Consider the following 23240-nt stretch of genomic DNA (forward strand, 5'->3'; position numbering starts at 1 on the left):
AAGGAGCCACATTCTCACCATATGAGCTTTATGCTTTGGGTCGTTGTCCTGGTAGAATTTGAACTGAGGTTTGTTGTTAACAATGAACCCAAATTTATTTGCACTATTTATCAAATGGCGTTGCAGAATACTCAAATATTGACCTGCATCCATCTTATCCTCTATAAATACCAAATCACCCATTCCCTTGCTGGATATGCACCCCCACACCATGACTGAAAGTTTGCCAAATTTCACTGTTGGTATAATATTCCGCTTTTCCAATGCTTTTAACGGCTGCCTCCACACTCTATTGGGCCCATCATTGTAATACAGCATAATCTTACTCTCATCGCAGAATATCACATCATTCCAGTAGCTGTCTGGTTGACGCAGGTACGTTCTAGCGAAAGATAAGCGCTTTTCGATGTGCAGTGCAGAGAGCAACGGTTTCTTTCGAGCAACTCGTGACGTATAATTGTGTTTTCTCAAAACTTGGCGAATTGTTTCATGAGAAACTTCGATCCCACATTCATCTTTAAGTTCACTGGCAAGATTTCTCGTCGAAATTTGAGGGTTTGCGGCTACTTTTCTCAACAAAATACGTTCGGCACGCTCAGATATTTTCCGAGGTCTTCCACTTACAGCTTTTGGCTCAAGCATATTTTCATTTTTTGCACGATTTATTATATTGTAAATGGTTTGTCGCTTTACAGAAAACATTTCTGATAACTTTTGCACGCTTTTTCCTCTTTCATAGTTATAGTAAATCAACTGAGTCACTTCAAATGATATCCTTTTTCCAGGCAGTTCTTATAATATACGAAAATATTAAAAATTTTACCAACAAATTACTCCAACTAGCACTTTATGACTGATTGATGACTAACACGTGTGTAACTACTCAGTGAGATAACAATATCAGCAAACGACATCTGTCAAATATTAAAATACACACGTTCTTATGGACACTGTTATTTTGACAGCTGCACGACTACACGACTGCAGGCCGACAGTTGTTGCTCTCGCTAACTTCAACATATTCTTATGCCAACGGCAGTAGGACGACAGTAGAGTTGACAGTAGAATGGAAGATAGAAAGAGGAGGTAGAGTGGTGATGCCACCAATATGTAAAATGTAAAATTATTCAAAGCTCTAACAAATTTGACGTTATTTTACAAATAAAAGCATAAAATAGCTCTATTATATCATTTGTAATAACAATTGACAATTTAAAACAAATAAATATATATGTTTACTTATTTTTTGCATACACATTTTCACTTTGAACAAAATATTAAAATTTCATTGAAGTGCAAGATATTAGTATGGCCACAACGAAATTGTGTACATACAAAATGGACAACTGCGTTGTTTTGTGTACATGCCGGCCATTGTTATGTTGCTGCCTTCTTACAAATGTTCATGTAGTAGGCTTCACGACGCCATTTTCAGTTCACTGTCGTGCTGCCATGTCGTGTCGCGAGCTTGTGTTCAGCACTTGACAGCTGAGCTTAGCAATTGTTTTGTTTTTGTATTTTTGTTTTTGTTTGCTTTGGTAGAAGCAAAAAGTTTATCGCTATAAAGCTATGGCAGCTGCGTAAATGAATGAAATCATTTTGAAAGGCTCTCTGAATTCATTAGAAACGCTGGCTTTAATTAAACAAATGCAAATAATGTGAATATTTGACAAACTGTATCTATCAATTTTTTGGACAAGAAATATATTTAATTTTTATAACTGATATTTATTTTTAACTATTATATGTTAGATGTTGTTGAAGAACCCGAATTTACGGAATACATCGAAAATGTAACTGTACCTGCTGGAAGAAATGTTAAACTGGGCTGCTCTGTAAAGAATCTTGGATCGTATAAGGTAAGTCGAGTTTGTCTAAGCTTTGTTATTTAAATTTTTCTAAATGAAAATAGTAAATACTATATACCAATTGACCTGAAAACCTTAATTATGGGTTAACGATACATTTAGGCAGAATTGTTTTAAGTTGTATGTGGTAGTTTACTATGTGCGTAAAGAGTAATTAATTGGTTCAGCAGCATTTTTAAGGCGCAGAAGGATAATTCGGTTCTGACATAACTACTTATTTAGACATATCCATACTTTTACATTTAACTTAACTTTTTAAGGCTGTTTTCTCACTGTCTGGATAATATTATCCTTAACCCCTTGTAGCTTAACTGGATTATAGGTTTAACTGACAGAACCGTTTTCACTTAATTGTGGTTAGCTGACCTACAAACAGTTATTCCATCAAAGCGCAAAGGACCATTCTCTCGAAAACTCGTAACATCGACTCATCAGATATTGTCATCGTCCATACCTCTGCACCATATAGCAGGACGGGAATAATGAGTGACTTATAGAGTTTGATCTATATTCGTCGAGAGAGGACTTTACTTCTCAATTGCCTACTTAGTCCGAAGTAGTAGAGATATACCGCGCTGGATTTCCAGGCAGATATTGTTATTAGTGTTTATGCTGGTTCCAAGATGGACGAAAATATCTAGGTCATGACTGTCAACAGTGTCATGGGAGCCAAGTCGTGAGTACGACGACTGTTTGCTTGATGACATGAGATATTTGGTCTTCCCTCATTCGCGCGGGGTTTGAGGCCAATGATATCAATATCATGAGCATACGCAAGCAGCTCTACACTCTTTTAGAAAATGGTACCTTCTCTATTTTGTCGTCTTTTCTGAAAAGCCGTTTGGTATTGAACGGCTCTGAGAGGTCTTTCCCGATTCTGATTTCAGTTTGCACAGCCGTATTAGTTTTGCGGGGATACCAAATTCAGACATCGCGGCATAAAGGTAGCTTCTTGTCGCGCTGTCAAAAGCGGTTTCAAAACCGTCGAGGAGGTGGTGTGTGTAGATTTTATTTTCACGAGTTTTCTCCAAGAGCTGGTATACTAGGGTGCTTCAAAAAAAAGGATTGAATTATTTTTTCAACTCTTACCTCTCTCAAATGTTAGTGATTGACAAACAAAAAATCCTCCCTCAAGCCAGGCGCTGTAGCTTAACTTTAAGGGGTCGCTATTTGTTTTTAGGTTCCCATACATTTAACATGGCAATTTTCGTTTTTTCATCATTTCTTCGCCACCGTGTTTGAATAGCTCGGCCGGTAATCCATCGGCCTGTGCCGCTTTGTTGTTCTTTAGACGGGTAATTGCTATTCCATTTTCTTCATGGTCGGGCAATGGAACTTCGGCTCCATCGTCATCGATTGGGGAATCGGGTTCAACATCTCCTGGTGTTATGCTTTCACTGCCGTTCATCAGGCTGGAGAACTGTTCTCTCCATAATTTTAGTATGTTCTGGACATCGGTTACTAGATCACCTCTGGGGGCTCTACAAGAGTTTAATCCGATCTTGAAACCTTCTGTTGGTCGCTGCATTTTTTCGTAGGCCAGCTTGTCAAACTCTTCATATTCACGCAGTTCGGCCTCTCTCTTTTTTGTCTTCAAATGCGTATTGCTTCCCTCTTTAACTCTCGGTATCTATCCCATCCCACACGTGTTGTGGGCGATTGTAACGTTGCGGGGTAGCCAGCCTGTTTTCTCTCCACTGCGACCCGGCACTCCTCAGCATACCACTGTTCTTTTACATTTTCCGAAAACCAATGTTCTTGTTTTCAGCTGTATGCAAGGATGTTGAAGTGCCGTCCCACAGAGAAAGCAGGAGTGCAAGTCGAGTAGAAAATCGTTCGGCTATCTGTTGTGATTGCAGCATTTCGACGTCGAACCTTCCTTGTTTCTGTTGCTTGTTTGCGAATCTTGGCTACAACAAGATAGTGATCCGAGTCAATGTTAAGACTCCAGAGCGTACGTACGTCCATCACACATCGATCTGGTTAGTGGCTTTTCAATTCAGGGACAGTCAGGTAGCTTGATGAATTTAAAAACATGAAATGACCACTAAATCTGTTATCGGTATGTTGGGAAGATGATATATTTTTTATTGGTTTAAAATATAAATTAGTTAGATTTAAAATCCATATTTTACCAAATGTTATTGTATTTAACATGTCTTGCAATTCATAAATAATATATTAATTTCTTTTTTTATACTATACTCTTGCAACCAGTTGCTACAGAGTATTATAGTTTTGATCACCTAACGGAGACAATTTTTGAAAAAGTGAGCATTACCTCGCCCTCTAATAAGTTTAATGCATATATCTCCTAAACCACTTAAACTATAACAATCAACTTCACTCAGTACGAATATTATAGGAACTCCTACCTATGATTTGAAAAGGGACAAAATGCGATGAAAACCCCGTTCACTCCCCATATAACTGTACTATTCAAAATTGCTAAATGTGCGATAAATCAATAACTAAATACGGCAGAGACGCAAGGATTTGCCACCGGAATGGTATCACAAGGCTATAGAGGGACCGAGGTAAAAATTGGAGGATGAGCACCGCCTGCTTTATGGTGAAATCTCATATCTCGGATCCCGACTGACCGATTTCAACAAAATTTCGTAGGTTATATTTCTTTCATATTTCTATGTCACGTTGTGAAAATAAGCGAAATCGAACAATATCACAATTTTAAATTCCACTTGATTCGTTAAGTTTCCAGTACAAAAATCAAGATGCAATTATTATATCGGGATAAAACATGGCACGACTAAAACTTGGTGTGCGCCATGTTATGACCAAAAATTGCTTGAATCCAATAAAAACTGTTCAAGCCCTTAAGTACCGAATAAATCCCGTTACTTATAGTTGACTTTTGATCGAAAATCTCGGTCAACGAGTGATATACATATATAACTGAAATTTAAGGGTAATCCTCCTCTTCTAATAGTATGTCTTTGTGTAAAAAATTAGTTAAATCAGACCAATACTTCCCTGAGCCGACATATACCTAATAAAGAGATTTTTGAAGATTTGTGAGTTATCCCAATAAAAATACGAGGGCATGCTTTACTCATGACGGTGTAACTTTGTGTCTAAAATATGTAAATTTGAGCGATAACTTGGCCTAGCCCTTATATAACTAATATCAGGATTTTCGAAGATCCGACTTACTTTACTCTATATGATTGGTTTTACACCCTCAAGTATTTCTCTGGCTTTGGTTCTTGCAAGTAGCATGAGTATAAAAGGTTCGGTTGCACCCGAACTTACCTCCTCCTGACTTGTTAATTATTATACAATGTTAATATTTTTAAAATTTCTGAATTTGTTGTAAATTGTTTGATATTATTAATTTAAGAAATATTCACGGTATGGAGTTCCCGCTATCCAAACTGTTCTTAATTCGTTTATTGTCTAACATGGTTTTGTTTCAACTGTTCTAATAAAGTTTAAATTATTAATATTTCTGAAACTGTTTCTTGAATGGAAAATTCTGGATTGTCATAATCATATTTTTCGTAATGTATAGTGCTCTAAAAATCGCATATTTCTTCGGCTATTATTTTTTCAAAATATGACAAATTTGTGATGTGAAATATATTTCCATATTCTTCGTAAATAGAAACGTCTCTTATTTCAATAGGTATGCAGACTTGTTGGGTATAGTCTATGATAACGGGTCCCCCAAGCGAATTAGTATTGTAAGAATTGAAAGATTCATATTGAAAACCTATAAGTAATTATGGTTTTATATTATATTATCTTTATTTAGAATTCCATTCCTATTACTTATAATTACTTTATTTCCTAGGTTTTTCTTATCTTTCTGCTTTTTATATTTAGATTGTAGGTTGTTGCTCTTCCCGTATCTGTTAGTATAATACTATATACGTATTCCTTCATGCGTCTACCAAACAAGATATGGATGCTTTCGGCTCCATATCGGATCCTCATTTTTCTAATTTCTTATTTTCATTCGCTATTATTTAGCCGAAATATGTAAAAAAAACGACTGCTTACATACAGAGGAACATCCACGAAACGAGAAAAAGAGAAGAATTTAAATAAAATAAAAATTACATTTTTTCACACAAATATGGCATTGATGAAATGAGAAACCTTAGCCAAAAAAGTTATTTTCGTAACTTTTCAATAGATTTTGCTTATTTCGGTGTTAATTAAGAAGTGCAAAATGTGTGTATACAATTGTGGGATGTCCACAATAATTTTAGATTTATTAAAATATAAAATACTGATACAAAGTTGATGATTGAAAATGAAAATGAAATGGAGAGCGAAAATGATGAAGCGTGCTAGCAGTCGGGATGATGCGCCAAGAAGAAGGAAAGATGGCGGTTCGTCAAGCTGACAGCTTATCCAGTTTTTGGGTTGCCATATCTATGCTTTTTGCAGAGTTGCATTTGGGGTTGCCACATTACTTTGGGGTTGCCAATTGTGCGATGAATTCCGAATGACGCATTTGACGCGGAGATGCCTTTTCAAGCTTTTGCTGGAACACATACTGCAATGGCTTGTGGTCGGTGAAGATGAAAAATTCTCTTCCTTCTAGTATATGTTGAAAATATTTGACTGCTTTGTATGCCGCTAAAAGTTCACGATCGTAAGTGCTGTATCTTGTTTGTGTTTCAGTAAGGCGTTCGGAATAAAAACCTAGTGGTTGCCACTGGTCGTTGTCGTGTTGTTGTAGTACAGCTCCTACCGCCGCTCCAGATGCATCCACCGTCAAACTGAGTTGCGCCCTGTGTTTTGGGTAAGCGAGTAAAGCTGCTTTGCATAAGTCATTTTTGCATTGTTGAAATGCCTCCTCTGCTTCAACTGTCCAGTCAACTGGGGATGTGTCGTTTTTCTTGTTCCCTTTTATGAGGTTGAGTAATGTAATTTGCCTTTCTGCGGCGCAAGGCAAGAATCTGCGAAAAAAGTTTACCATAACAAGAAAGCGTCGCAAATCACATACTCTCGAAGGTAGGTTGAAATTTTGAATTGCCCGCACTCGTTCTTCTGGGGGTGAAATTCCACTGCTGTTTATTTTGAAACCTAAAAACTCAACTTGCGGCTGACCAAGTGTGCATTTCGAACGGTTGATAACAAGGCCGTACTCGCGTAGCTTTTAAAATACTAACTGTAGATGATGACTATGTTGATTCATATCCTTCGATGATATAAAAATATCATCGAGGTATGGCCAGGCGAAGTCGTATTCACGGAAGATGTGATCCATGAATCATTGGAACGTTTGACCGGCATTTCTCAAACCAAAGCACATGAACGGAAATTCAAACATGCCGAATGGCGTTGTAATTGCAGTCTTTGGTATGTCGTTCGCCTCCACCGGAATCTGGTGGTAGGCCCGACGCAGATCAAGTGTGGAAAAAATTTTGCAACCACACAGGTAATGAGTGAAATTGTGCAGGTGTGGCAGGGGTACCTGTCAGGCTCGGTGACGACGTTTAGTCGCCTGAAATCCCCACAAGGCCTTCATTCGCCGTTTTTCTTTTTTGTCTTCTTTGACGACAGATGCCTGCGTTCAGCAAGAGTTGTATCTCGGCTTTTGCGGCTTCTAACTTCTCGGGAGATAAGCGTCTCGGTTTAGAGAAGACTGGTGGTCCTTTGGTGACGATATGGTGCGTGAAAAAGTGTTGTGGTTTTTTACTGAAGACTTTTCCATCATGATGTCTTCGAATTCCCTCAATAAATCGTAGAACGGCTGATAATCTTTGGTGTAAGATAAATTGGAAACTACCTTTTTATTTGTTGATATTGAACACAGTTTGCTGGTGTTTGCGTTGTCGTAGGTTGACTACTAAGTTGAAATGCGATAGAAAATCAGCTCCGATGATGGCTTGTGACACGTCAGCAATGATGAACTTCCAGGAATATTGGCGGCGTAGACCCAGATTGAGGAACATAGTTTTTTCGCCGTAAGTTTTTATGGTGGACTTGTTTGCTGCGTAGAGGTAGTTGTTTTTGTCCGGGCATCTACGTTGTTGTTGTGTCGGCAGAATTACGCTGACTTCAGCTCCCGTGTCGATGAGGAAGTTTATTGCGGATTTTTTGTCTCGGACGATTAAGCGGCGGTTTTTGTCGTTGAGCCTGTCGTCGACCGCCATTGACGACAGACTAGTTAGTTTAACTTTTTCACGCAAGGGCTACGACATTTTTTTGGCATCGTTACCAAATTTGTGATGGTACCAGCACAAACCATTCGACTTGTTGTTTTGCATACCGGAACGTGACGGAGGACGGCTTCTGCTGCGACTTCTAGATCGACGATTTATGTTCGCCTTTATTGAGGCTATCTCTTTCGTGATTTCGTCTAGCTGCTGCTCGATGCTGGATTGATTGGCTATTGCTGTGTTTGGAGTTTCGACCACGTGTACGTGTGGGGTGTCGCTAACCTCACATATTTTGTCCGCGAGCAGGGCAACTTTGCCGAGCGGTTCGTTGCTAATGGAAATTATTAGTCGCATGTTGGAAGGTAACCGACTCATCCAAATGGACTTTAGTATATTATCGTTGATCTCGCTAGACTTCGCATTTCGCGCAAGAGCTGTGATGGACGCATATCACCGAGCTCTTGTTCCTGCAGTAGCTTTTTTAAACGTTTTTGCTCCGAGTCCGCGAATTGTGTTATTATTCGATTTTTTAGCGTGGTGTACAGCTCACTGTTCGGTGGATTAAGAATTATGTCGCTTATTTGGGCTAGCACGTTGCTTTCGATCGCGGCCACGACGGTGTGGTACTTTGTTTTGTCGCTCGTTATACCTGCCGCAATAAATTGCGACTCGACCTGCGCCATCCATATTTCTGACTTTGCGTGCCAGAATGGTGGGATCCTGATGGAAATTTTGGCCACTTCCACGTTGCGGGTTTGGATGTCCTCTGCCAATTGGCCCCGATGCTGCAAATTTTGTATTACCTGGTTTACCGCTTCTTCTTCCGTCATTTTTCGATCACGTCGGGGTCACCAATATGTGGGATGTCCACAATAATTTTATATTTATTAAAATATAAAATACTGATACAAAGTTGATGATTGAAAATGAAATGGAGAGCGAAAATGATGAAGCGTGCTAGCAATCGGGATGATGCGCCAAGAAGAAGGAAAGATGGCGGTTCGTCAAGCTGACAGCTTATCCAGTTTTTGGGTTGCCATATCTATGCTTTTTGCAGAGTTGCATTTGGGGTTGCCACATTACTTTGGGAATGCCACATACTTATTCCTTTCATTTTGGGCCTTTTGACTTATATTTTTGTAGGTTTTCGCATATTCATTCAAATTTATTTATATGACTATAATTCTGTTAATTTGGTATGCGGATTTCTTAGTACAAAAAATTACGAGCTCGTAGATGGGCGTAATCGGACCACTGCCACGCCCACAAATCGCCATTACCCGAAAACTTATAAAGTGCCCGACCCTCTAAACTACTGAAGCTACAAGAAACAAGTTTGCGGAGCGCTAATATTTTAAGAACTTTTACCAATGTGAAAATGGATGAAATCGGAAGATGACCCCGCTCACTTCCCATACAACGGTACTGTTCAAAATTACTAAAAGCACCATAAATTAATAACTAATTACGCCAGAGACATTAAATTTTACCTATGAGATGGTTTAATGCGACTTTACGGGTGCCTTTTGGTGAACTTTTTGGTGAAATCACATATCTCTAGTCCCGACCTACCGATTTCAACCAAACTTATTTCATGGTATGCCTCTCATATTCTTGTCACAGAGCGAAAATGGGCGAAATCGGACTACAGCTCCGCTTACTGTGTGGACCAAATTATCTGTAGTTAGCTTTTCAATTCGGGAGATATGCAATTAAAATTCAGATAGTCAACACTTCTCTGAGCGCCTACAAACCTTATGCCGAATATATCGGTCAGTATATGAGTTATATAGAGTATATGCATATGTATGTATATAAAAAATCTGAGATTCCGATTCAGTGTTTGACGTTTTAAATTTTTAAGTATTACTCTGGCTTTGATTCTAGCAAGTTGCAAGAGTATACAATATTCGGTTGCTCCCGAACTAAGCCCTTTCTTACTTATTTTGTATTATACACTTTACTAATAGAAATGTAATTTATTACAAGAATATACATATATATACATTAGGGTGGAGCGATTTATTAATTTTTTATTTCTGTTTCGGTATACCTGTAGAAAGAAGCTGCTTTAGGTAAATATTAAACACAAGAAAAATCAGTAACCTCACGTTATGTTTAGAGGTGCCCCCATCGACTTGAAATTTTGAAAATTTATGCCAAATACTCATAAATTCGCAAACATTTTATAAACGTTTTTTGATGTTCTAAGCGATGCTATGCTAGAGTAAGATAGAAATTAATGCTCTTAAAACATATATATCACTCTCTAACCATATTATAATAACATAGCTACGTTCCGCAGTTTAATTTCACATTCCTAATTTCACACTGTGGGACGTCATTTCAAACTGCTTACGTACATCTGCAACCGAAACCATTGGTTTTCGGAAAGTGCAAAAGAACAGTTGGTACGACGAGGAGTGCCGTGTCGCAGCGGAGAGAAAACAGGCTGCCTACCTCGCAACGTTACGATCGACCACTACACGTGCGGGATGGGATAGATACCGAGAGTTGAAGAGAGAAGCGAGACGCATTTGCAGACAGAAGAAGAAAGAGGCCGAAATGCGTGAGTACTAAGAGCTTGATAAGCTGGTCGACAGGGGTAATGCTCGAAAATTCTACGAAAAAATGCGGCGGCTTACAGAAGGTTTCAAGACCGGAGCATACGCTTGTAGAACCCCCAAAGGTGATCTAGTCACTGATGCCCAGAGCATACTTAAATTATTGAGGGAACACTTCTCCAGCCTGCTGAATGGCAGCGAACGCACAACACCAGGAGAAAGAGAACCCGATTCCCGAAACGATGACGATGGAGCATTCGTTCCATTACCCGACCATGAAGAAGTTCGAATAGCAATTGCCCGCCTGAAGAACAACAAAGCGGCAGGGGCCGACGGATTGCCGGCCGAGCTATTCAAACACGGCGACGAAGAACTGATAAGGAGCATGCATCAGCTTCTTTGTAAAAAAGGAGACCCCACAATCTGCGCCAACTACCGTGGGATTAGCCTCCTCAACATCGCATATAAGGTTCTATCGAGCGTATTGTGTGAAAGATTAAAGCTCACCGTCAACAAACTGGGACCTTCTCAGTGTGGCTTTAGACCTGGCAAATCAACAACCGACCAGATATTCACCAAGCGCCAAATCCTGGAAAAGACCCGTGAAAGGAAAATCGACACACACCACCTCTTCGTCGATTTCAAAGCTGCTTTCGACAGCACGAAAAGGAGCTGTCTTTATGCCGCGATGTCTGAATTTGGTATCCCCGAAAAACTAATACGGCTGTGTAAACTGACGTTGAGTAACACGAAAAGCTCCGTCAGGATCGGGAAGGACCTCTCCGAGCCGTTCGATACCAAACGAAGTTTCAGACAAGGCGACTCTCTATCGTGCGACTTCTTCAACCTGCTTCTGGAGAAAATAGTTAGAGCTGCAGAACTAAATAGAGAATGTACCATCTTTTATAAAAGTGTACAGCTGCTGGCGTATGCCGATGATATTGATATCATCGGCTTCAACACCCGCGCCGTTAGTTCTGCTTTCTCCAGTCTGGACAAGGAAGCAAAAAAAATGGGTCTGGCAGTGAACAAGGGCAAGACGAAATATCTCCTGTCATCAAACAAACAGTCGTCGCACTCGCGACTTGGCACTCACGTCACTGTTGACAGTCATAACTTTGAAGTCGTAGATAATTTCGTCTATCTTGGCACCAGCGTAAATACCACCAACAATGTCAGCCTAGGAGTCCAACGCAGGATAACTCTTGCCAACAGGTGCTACTTCGGACTGAGTAGGCAATTGAGAAGCAAAGTCCTCTCTCGACAAACAAAAACCAAACTCTATAAGACACTCATAATTCCCGTCCTGTTATATGGTGCAGAGTCGTGGACGATGTCAACAACGGATGAGTCGACGTTGCGAGTTTTCGAGAGAAAAGTTCTGCGAAAGATTTATGGTCCTTTGCGCGTTAGCTACGGCGAATACCGCATTCGATGGAACGATGAGCTGTACGAGATATACGACGACATTGACATAGTTCAGCGAATTAAAAGACAGCGGCTACGCTGGCTAGGTCATGTTGTCCGGATGGACGAAAACACTCCAGCTCGGAAAGTATTCGACGCAGTACCCGCCGAGGGAAACAGAGGAAGAGGAAGACCTCCACTCCTTTGGAAGGACCAAGTGGAGAAGGACCTGGCTTCGCTTCGAATATCCATTTGCGCCACGTAGCGAAAAGAAGAAAAGACTGGCGCGCTGTTGTTAACTCGGCTATAATCGCGTAAGCGGTGTCTACGCCAATTAAGAAGAAGAAGAAGAATTTCACACTCCAAAACTTCCCCGATTCTATATATTATGCTAATTTTGCCAGGCACTCACTTTCCACAATACTAGGCCGACAATATCCAAAAAACGATAGATTTAAGTGAGCAACTGACTGTGATCTGTCAATTCTGTACACTCTTAAGTTTAAGTCGAATAAAGTGGTTTGAATAAAAAAAAACCTAAGTTGTTAGCTATATTCCTTAGTCGCACGCTTATAGCAGTTCACTTGTTCGTCGTTCATTTATTTGTTACATCAAAATTCACATTTACTTTAAGTAGTATTTTTCATGTATATTTGGTGCTTGTAGTAATTAGTACTTATTACTTGTCTTGCTTGTAGAAATATGTCTCAAGTTAAAACACGAGAAACGACGGGGTGTCCTGTCTCTGGTTTTCCAGAGAAGTTACCTGTTTCTCACTTACCTACGTATAATGATCCGGTTATCTGTTCATAAAACATGAATTGAAGCCCGATAAAACAACAATGAAGCGAACAATTCTTGAAATATCTGAAAGCTTAGCGTGTGAAGTTCTAAAAATATGGCAAAAATCTTCACTGCCAACTGTAAGTATAAAAATAATTTTAAAATTGATTCGTTCCTACCACGACATATACGGGCGCTTAATGAAACCATATCAAGGCCGTCAAACCAACATTAATTAATTATTTAATATACCAAGAAAATATTAGAAGATTTGTAAAAGAGTCCCATAGATTATTTAATATCTGCAGCTGCAATATCAAAGATATCAGGAATTATTGCTGTTTAAAAGGGTGTCGTGTTGCCAAGGAGGTAGTAAGTTTTTTACTCGACCAAAGATCAACCAGAAAAATGATGATAGGCGGTGTCGACATAGTTTCAACTGTGAAGAATAAGAAAAATATCGGAACCAGGAAAGAACTATTTTGGTCTTGTCACCTGTGAGTCGGGGACTGCTAAAAATATAAAAGACACTATATTATTATATTATTCAACAGGTCATTAACAGTGGTTTATCTGTCAACTGCATTCAAATGAGTTACCACTTCGTCATCTTTTATTACATTTAGACCGAAAAAACTATCGGACCTAAATGCTTTTAAGGCGCCATCGGATCTCAATTATAAACTTGTCAAACAATGCCGATAGTCGAATTTTCCGTTATACCTAGTACATTATTACCTGAAATAACTAGGGTAGAGCTTAATACCGACCAAAAGTATTTCTACGACATAATGACCGCTATCAGTACTGTTTAGCTAATATGGAAGCTAGAGCCCTTAACCATTCTAGATGGCTAACAACAGCTAATCGAATTCTAAGATTGCATGCATCTAAAACTGACTCAAAAGAAAAGCTAGTTGTATTAGCCACGTACATATGAAAGTTTATGGACCAATGTGGCTTACAATAAAATGTAATTCTTCGTACATTAACGGAGCCAAAAACATATGGCAAACCTTAACCTGAGCCGTTATTTGAATTCCGATATGAAAGCAATCGTTGACAAAGTAATCCAACGAAATGGATACATTCGTCATGCTTGGTGATGACAGAGAAATTATATCTTGCATATCGAAGAATTGTAAAAGCAAGATCAGAGAATGATCGAAGACTTCGAACGTTTAAAGTACATATGTACTTACATTCAACTTCGATGCCAAAGATTACACTGAGATTATTATGTGGCAAGTGTGTGATATAACTGAACCACCTCTAACATTACATACGTCTGATGAAACCTTGAAAGACATTGCCAAAAACGGCCTCGGTACATGTCAGAATATTACAGATTTTCTACGCCACACCCAAGCTGTGGAGCGCTGCATCAAGTTGGTAACAGAAGCATCGAGTGCAGTTTGTGGGGAAAATAAACGAGTTGATTTCATTAGGGCAAGACTACTATCACGTCAATACAAACAAAGAGTTTGATGTTTAAGTAGTAGTTTAAGTAATGTAAGAGAATATTTTTCGTAATAAATGCCAAGAATGCCATTTTTTGTTTTATTTAAATGTTTGACTGTACTGGGGCACCTCAAAACATTAAGCCAGCTGTTTGATATTTTGCATGTTTGTTTTATATATTAAAAGGCAACTTTTTATAGCTATGCCGTTAAAAAACAGAAAAAAATTTTTTTTCCATACATTATCTCTCCACCTTAATATACATACATATGTACATCTTACTTATGCCAACGAATTTTCCAGTCATCATAGCACTTGGAAAAATACTTCGTCGTGATAGCCATCACGTCTTCTTCGATTCAGCTTTTATATCCTCAACTGAGTCAAAACGGTATTGCGGTGGTTACGACACGATATTAGTTGAAAATGTGGCGAAATGATCACGAATAACCAATGTAGTATGAGATGGTGCATTATCGCACTTCTTTGTTCAATAAATTCAGGCATAATAAAAATATTCAATTTTCGAGCCTTACTAAACGACGCGTATCTCAAATACTAATGAATATTTTGACGTGAAATTTGGTATAGATGTCCCTAACAGTATTACCAACCTACACAAAAAACGATTCGAAAAACAAGCGAAGTATAAATTAAAACTTCACCTTTCAATTTGACCACAGTTATGTGCGCATTAAGACATTCAAACCATGATTTTATCGCTTATAAATTTACATTATCAATATGTGCGCATATTGATCTATATGGACATCAGAATATTGATCTATATGGACATCAGAAAGCTGCAACAAGTAATAATTTTTTATTGAAATTATGTGTTTTGAAATGAAAAGAAAGTTAAATTTATCATTTCGTTTTTATTTTTCAATGTAACGCAGCTTGATAAACAACATTTTTTGGTTTCTGTTCCGGTGTACAGAAAAGATGGTTTTCTAACTCGTGAGCACGCCACGTATATCTGACCGTGTGAAAAACATAGCACTTCCAAATTTATGCCACACACTATGCCACTATCCTTGTGTTCTGTTGATTGTCATCTCAAATGAAATTTTTACTGAAAATGGAATACATTTGAACTGAAATGGCAAATAGTTAGAATTCAAAGGAATTCTTGGAATCAAGCAGTCTGCCCTTTGTATTCGATAGCTGCGTCACAATCAGTCGGGTTCCATTACACAGTTTCGGCGCATGAAGATTGGGAAACATTATAATGACAGATACAACTTTGAGACGCAAATGATGCGGCGGTATACCAAGTCTCTCCAAAGAATTTAGAAATTTCACTGGATAATTCGCGGCTTCGTATTCATTGTCAAGACGATCGATTTGTATGAGCGCAAACCTCCCGGAATTTGACAAGAATCTTCCAGTTTAAGTCATTAACATCGGTATTTTTGGCTACTAAAATTCCGCGTGCACTCAAGAAATCGTAGTTACGATAATTTGGTCAATGTTCGGATAAACATTCGTGATGAGTTCATTTTTCGTTGAAGTGAATTAACAAAAGGCAGGTGGATATCAAACCACTGGAAGTATCAACCGGAATTTGACCAATTGTAATTCTTAGCGAATACAATGTAAAATGTCTTCGGCAATGTAATTTTTGATCGTGTTCCATAATTGGCGGGGATTTGAAGGGTGATATGTCGAAATGATCATGGCGAAAAGTATACGAACTTCAGGGGCATGGGAAGTAGCTATCGCATCGTCTATCGTTTGATTCCAGTGATTATCATGTTCCAGAAATTGTAATTGCTGGCATGCTTCTCAAAAAGTTGTATACACCGTACCATTCACAGTACGCAATGACTCAATTGAAATTAAACAACGTACATTTATCAATAACAACCGAAGGTAGATGCAATCGTCGATTTTCGGGTGGAATGTGTAAATTCGTCCTAAGGCATTAGTTGATAACACACCTGGAAATCAATCTACTGGTTGGCCTTGCTTTCTGCGTAACTACTTCTTCGACGATGCATTCCATGTATAATATCAAGTAATTTCCGAATAGAGCAATGTTCTCGCTAACGGATCACTGACGCAAGTTGAGAAAAAACTCATCAATGTCCATTTTGTTGTTGATTTCACCAAACTGCAACATTCAACATCGATATGAGTTTTGAATGTGAATTAGACAATAATGGCATACCTCTAAATTGAATGCTGAATGTTCTGGCATTGTCGTCTGGTGAACGAGACCGATACAATGGATATCTGTCATTTCCAGTTTACGTTTCCGAAAGAAAAGCACATGGATAGTGTTTCGTGCATTTATTGGTAGACATTTGGACTACCAATATATAATGTATGTTGATGGTAAAAAGAACGCCGACCGATATTAGCGTGACCTATTTAACAACAAATAGTAACAAATTTCTTTCTGTATTTGATCACTTTGTATGAAAGACACATAAAGTTTTCACTGAATAATTTTCTAAAATTTACCTTTTAAATAGCCGAAATAAAGAAAGCAAACGACAGAAATTGAACGATTCAAATAATTTACAAATCAAAATATTGAAAAACAAAACAAGCAAAAATTGGAAAAAAAAAAATTGTATGGAAAAAGTTACTTTTTAGAGTTATCCAATTTTCGGACTTTTCCTCAGGAAAAGTAGAAGGTATTTTTATTTCTAAACCTTTCCCGATCCACAACGAAAAACCTCTGAAAATTTCATCAAGATTGCTGCAGCCGTTCTCTTAGCGTTACTAACAAACAAACATTCATTCGTTTGTATGGGGAAAAAGAAAAGGGCTGTTTTTAGGGGTTTTCCGGCAATTATTCGAATTTTTCTTGCCGTAAAAACCATCCTTGAACCTCAGCGAACATTTAAAAAAAATAATTGGCAAAATTGATCCAGGCGTTGTGGAGTTATGCGCTTAGCAACACATTTTGCGATTTATTTTTATATAAGTACTAGAGGACCCGTCCACGCTTCACTGTGGCTGATACATAGATAATACAACTACTACCATCTATATGATTTCTATTAGTTGGATGATAACTATTAGTTAATGAGATATAGCATTTTTGTGAAGCAACTTGTGTTAGTTTACAAAAAAATGGATCATAAAGCAATTCGTGTGTTAATAAAGCATTGCTTTCTGGGGAATATGCTGTTGAATATGGGCTGAGGGAAATCCACCGTTGAAAAAATATTTGCTAAGGTGGAAACAGGAATGAGCACCGAGGACAATGATGCTGTAAAGAGGTGAAAGTTCTGTGCAAGGTGGGTGCCTCGCAAGTTCATAATCCAATAAAAAGAACGAATAACTGGTTCTGAGAAGTGTTTGAGTGCTCTTTAATCGAAATAAAACAGAATTCTTGCGTCGATGTGTAACAATAGAAACATAGCTCCATCAATTCCCACTGGAGTCCAATCGACAGTCATTCTAGTGGTCTCCACATGATGAACCGGCTCTAAAGCGTGGAAAGACGAAAAAGTCTGCTAGAAAGGTTATGACAGCAATCTTTTGGGATGCACGTCAACGAGTGGTTACTGAGCCAGTTATAATCTATTTCACTGCGTATTTGGTTGCAGTTATTTTCTGCTATTCAAAATACTTAACAATTGTTTTATTTTTGAGGAAGAATCTGTTAAAAAAGGTACGCATATATTCAAATGATTCCTACAAACATGAATTTTGAACAAATGCTTATGATTTGAAATATAATTTTTGTATTAATGAGTTGTGTTAAATTTTGACATAAAGAGATAAAAGGTATCATATGTCCTTACCCTGGTTCTAAGCTACTTCCCCACCAATTTTCAGCCAAATCGGTTCAGCCGTTTTCATGTTATGTCGTGACAACGGAAAACGGGTTTAATTTTTATATATGTGACCTGGTCTACGAAAAGGGGGCTTAGGTGTCAAAAAAAAAGGAGAACAATTAATGAGATAACGAGAAACTGACGATTATTTTTAACAGCTTTTCCCAGAAAACTAGTTTTCGCACGTTAGCCCCCTTTTCGTAGACCAGGTCACATATATAGATAAGAAGATATGCAATCATATTTATTGAAATGAGTATAATTTTGCAAATTTGTATGAACGAATGCAAGATATTTGTAGCCAATTTATACAAATCCAAATTGACTATAAATATTACTTTACATGTGTTCTTACAAACCAGCAAAATAATAATTTTCTGTGGTTTTTAAACAATATATTTTCTTCATAAATATTTTTGTATTATATTGCTTGCTAATATAAATTAAATTTATCACAACAATATATACAATTTCTATATTCATATTATTTTTATCTATTCATACATTTGCACATGCAATTTATGTTTTGCGCGAATGCGGGGTTTTTTGACACACTCGTTTAGTAATGAATTTATATGATTATTGTTTATTTTTGGATTAAGTGCCGTTAGGTATTGGTGGCGTTAACTCCCCACCTCTAAATCGAAGCGTCGCGTCTTCGAATATATATTCTGTAAGTTATTAATTTGTGTCTATAGTTTTATTAACATTTTTCCTTTTTGCTTTCGAATTTTTAATTCTAATATTTAATATAATATATGTTATTACTTTTGTAATAAAATAACCTAATATGATTATCAATAATTAAGTACTAAATGTCCACCAAATAGGATTTTTTTTATTTCTTGTTTTATTGGATTTAACATGTTAAAGTTTTTCAATCTTATATATATATCTTTGTTTGTTGTTTCAATTTATTCTTTTACAAAAAATGGCTTAAATTTTCCTTCTTTTAAGTATTTTCATATTGTGTATCATCAAATATTACTTTATCTTCAAAAGATATCAAATATACTCTGCCTATTGCACGATTATTTACAATATGTTTTCCGGAAACTATTATAGCACCGTCTTTTATAATATTCATTAATTTATTTGCTTCATTAATCTTTGTGCAATTAGCATGTTAATTATTTATCTGATAAACAAGTATTATTTCTTTTTACCATACAAAATGCATTATGTAACTATTTTTTGCAAAATTGGACTGGAAAAAATTTATTTTCGTATTTTATAATTTAACTTTCGATTAATAATTTTCTTTTAGGTAGCTAATAATGTCTGATATAGTATTGTTGATATATAAAAGTATCAACGAAATCTGTAAAAATGTCTTCATTGTGCCTATAAGATAATGAAATTAAACTTCAATATTGTCTTTATGTATTAGTCTATTTCTATTTTGTATTTTTACTTTATTTCCTAAGTCTTCTTTCCCCTATTACTTTTTCATAAATTATTTCTCCAGGGTGAAATGGGAAGCTTGTATTATTGCTCGAATACATTTGAGCATTTTTTTCTTTTACATGTGTTTGTAGCTCAGTTAATTCTTCGAAATTATTTTCATCGGTAATATTGAAATTAATTATTTTTAAAATATTAGTACCTACTTTTTTGGCGTATATTTTTAAATTTTTTTGTCTGCATTATCTTCGACTGGCGTCTTAGGATTTTCTTGTCCCAAGTAGTTTAAATTTTGTATTTTTATATTTTTATTTGGTTTTCATCATTCTTTTTTTGTTTTATATTGCTGGTAAGACCTTCGGCTGGCGTTTTAAGCTCTTTTTGTCCCATAATAAATTTTTTTGGAAAATCAATTTCTTAATTTTTTTTTGGAGAAATGCAATTCGTTCAGTGCGTCATTATTGTTTTATTTATTAACAATGTTAATTTCTTATTAACATCATTGTAGTAGTATATTTAAGATTGTGATCTTTGTCTAAGTATGCTCATTTCTTGATCAATTACGTGTATTTGCCTTCTATCAGCATACGCAAAATCTAATCTCGAAAATAGGGCCTCTAAATTTAAAACTGTGCTATCGTTTGTCAAAATGTCGCTAGCATTGCCAACAATCTAGATACTCAGTATTGTTAGGGATCCCAAATATCTCCTACTGCCTTCTATGTATGTATATACTATAGAGATTCATTGAATTTTTCGCAGCTTCCCTCCTGCTGACGTGTGACCATCCCGATAATTCCGGTAAATATTTTACAATTTCTAAATTTTCATTGCATATAATTGATTCGTTAATTGTTTGTGTTTTGTATTTGTCACCTGCGTTGCATTTGTTATGTTTCTTATTTGGTCGTTTGAGTCGCTATTGAAGGAAAACTGACAACCCCGCAAACTCACAAAACACAGAAAAGAGTGACAAAATTGGCAACGTAGTTCTTGTCGATTTAAAATATTTGTCAAACCTAAAATATTTTGCCATGGCTCCCAAAAATCACAGTCGATATGTACGAAATATCATATTTTCGGCTCATGTCGGATTTTGTACCAACAACACAATATTGTGACACTTTGTCGTCGTGTCATTGCTTCGACACATTGACTCTTTGACAGAAAGTGAGCTTCGGCCATCGGTACAAATGTACAAAGATACTGACAAATGTGCCAAAAAAAATAATATATGTATGTCCTGTGTAAGCATTAGTTTATTTTGCTTGTCGGTCTATGAGCAAGCAACAAAATTTTATTCTTGAAAATAGGATGAATCTGAACACATACTTATATATATATTTTTAAAAAGTTAATTAATTTTTTAAATTATAATTTAAACAAATGAAATATGGAATTAATTTTTACAAACAAGCCAAAGAAATCAATATATACAGACATCTACATATTTTATACCATATATATATCCACACAATTCCCTGGTTAAGAAAATGTTCATTGCGCATAGATATAAAAATGCCTACGGCAAAACGCAATTCTATGCTTGTTTGATTCATAAGAAATTCAGAAATCTCATGGGATGAATAGAATTCATTCCTCGGTTGGTCAAGAATATTCCCTGGTTGGTTGTGCTAACAACTAATAACGAACAAATAACGTACAAGCCTACATAAATACATATCCGTACAAGTTAACGCCACCAATAGCTAACCACCTGAGCTCCGCACTTCTTAGAATGTAAGATGGAACTTTGTATCATGGCTTAAGAGAATAATTGTATAAAAGAAGGGGAAATAAAGATATTTCAGTTTAATATCTTAAGAGATCGTCTCAGTGTGGCTCTCCGAAAAATCACTGATTTTCGCGACTTCTTTTATAAATAAATTTACGCGATAGCGAATGACGTTAAAAATATTCTCTCCAAATTGGAACTAGATATCTCCAAGACTCTTTCTCTGAGAGTGGAAAACGTTTTGAAAAACACCATTCGGAGAAAAACGCGTTTAAAGATAGGAGCCTTTTTAAAAGAAACGCTGTAGCGACCGTAATAATTTGAATTTCGATTTCAAAATTTGAGAGAATGTTTATTATGGTGTATAACATCTGTAAAATTTTAACACTTACACTACCCGAAATCATAAAATAAAACACCGGTTGTTTGTTTTCTGCGGAAGCGTAATTTTAATTCGCTCGATCGCGGAAATATTGCATTTACAAAAGAAATATTACAACGGTTGATTGAAAATTTAAATTGAAGTTGACTAGCGAATTGTTCATGCGGCGCCTCGTCATTCCAAGGCAATCGGTGTCGCTTTTGTTGACGTTTGGTGTGGATGTTAGTATGGTGTATGATGTGAAATGTGTGTTATAAACTGGTGAATGCGGTGTGTCAGTGTTGTCTGTCTGCAGGAGGTCGTATGCAAGTGTAGTGTGTGGAAGCTCATTTGGCCAATATCCGATATTGCAACAAAATAAATCCATTTAACGAAAGTTTTACACTGAGACGATCCCTGAACCTAACTCACTTCATTCACGTCTTGCGTGATCTTTTTAAAAACTAATCTGCAGGAACAACAAAAGAACCTTCTGATGGACCAAATGTGTAATACTATGTACACTACATATCAGAATTGAAACAGAAGTGGAATTACTTTACCGTTTGTAGGAGTTCAAGTAACGGCATATCAATTACAAGAGAAACATTGTTATTGTAAAGCAACAATCCCTTGCATATACCACGCAACGTGACGTTTGGCGGAAGCAAACTAAACAAAGTGCAACAAAAGCAAAAGTAAAACGGCGAGAAATCTACAAAGCCAACAGCGTAATCAGAAAAACGGCAAAAGCATAAAAATCAAATCACAAAGAAAAGCATAAAAATGAAAACAATGCGATTAAGCTACACAATCAAACTAAATCTATAGTTTAACTCAAGAAATATAATGAAAACAAGTAAGTAGGGGCTAAGTTCGGGTGCAACCGAACATTTTATACTCTTGGAACTTTCAGGAATCAAAGCAAGGGAAATTCCTTAAGATGTAAAATGTTAACATGAGAATCGAAATCCAAGCAATTTTATATACAAATACATATGCACTATATATAACTCATACACTGACAGACACATAAGGTTTGTTAGAAAAACGAAAACCATTATATGTAGTATTTAAAAGTTGGGGTAGTATCGTCCAAATTTTATCTATTTTTCCCAATATCACAAACTGTTAACATGTTACATACTAAAAAGCTAATCATACGTAGGTTGCTATATATATATTTCTGGCCTAATACTGTAAATAGGCATATTTATCAACGAAAATATTTTTTTTTTATTTTTTTTGTCGATTGCTGTTTTCTTTCGGGCTCATATGCATAGATCCATGATTCGAAACCTGTGACGATGTTATAAACGTCTTTTGAAGCACCGCGATCGTATATTTTCAGCATTTCTTTACACCAATCCACACGAGCCTTTTTTGAGCGATTGTCAAATTGTGCGGGATCCAACGATAACAAACCTTTTTTACGGCCATGTGTTCATGCAATATCGAATGTATGCTGGTGGGAGAAATGCATAGGCATGCCTCTATCTGAAGGTATGTTACATGACGGTCTTGCATTATCAGTTCACGTACGGCATCGATGTTTTCTGGCACAACGGCTGTTTTTGGACGACCTTCACGGAATTCGTCTTTGAGCGAGCGTCGGCCACGATTGAATCCGTTGTACCAGTTTTTCACAGTGCTATAGGAGGATGCTTCATAGCCATACAAAGATTTTAGTTCATCGATGCACTCTTGTCGTGATAATCCACGT

General features: G+C 36.9%; 1 protein-coding gene across 1 annotated transcript in view; it reads left to right on the top strand.

Moving 5' to 3' along the window:
* Positions 1-20213, top strand: part of LOC120781704 — a 134518-nt gene extending 114305 nt beyond the window's left edge. The window contains exons 3-4 of the mRNA XM_040113930.1: positions 1753-1859; positions 20184-20213. Coding sequence (XP_039969864.1) covers positions 1753-1859; positions 20184-20198 — 122 coding nt within the window. The 3' untranslated portion in view covers positions 20199-20213. The remainder of the gene's footprint in view (positions 1-1752; positions 1860-20183) is intronic.
* Positions 20214-23240: the final 3027 nt, after the last annotated feature.

Source organism: Bactrocera tryoni, unplaced genomic scaffold (assembly GCF_016617805.1).
Source record: "Bactrocera tryoni isolate S06 unplaced genomic scaffold, CSIRO_BtryS06_freeze2 scaffold_7, whole genome shotgun sequence".
Classification (NCBI taxonomy): Eukaryota; Metazoa; Arthropoda; class Insecta; order Diptera; family Tephritidae; genus Bactrocera; species Bactrocera tryoni.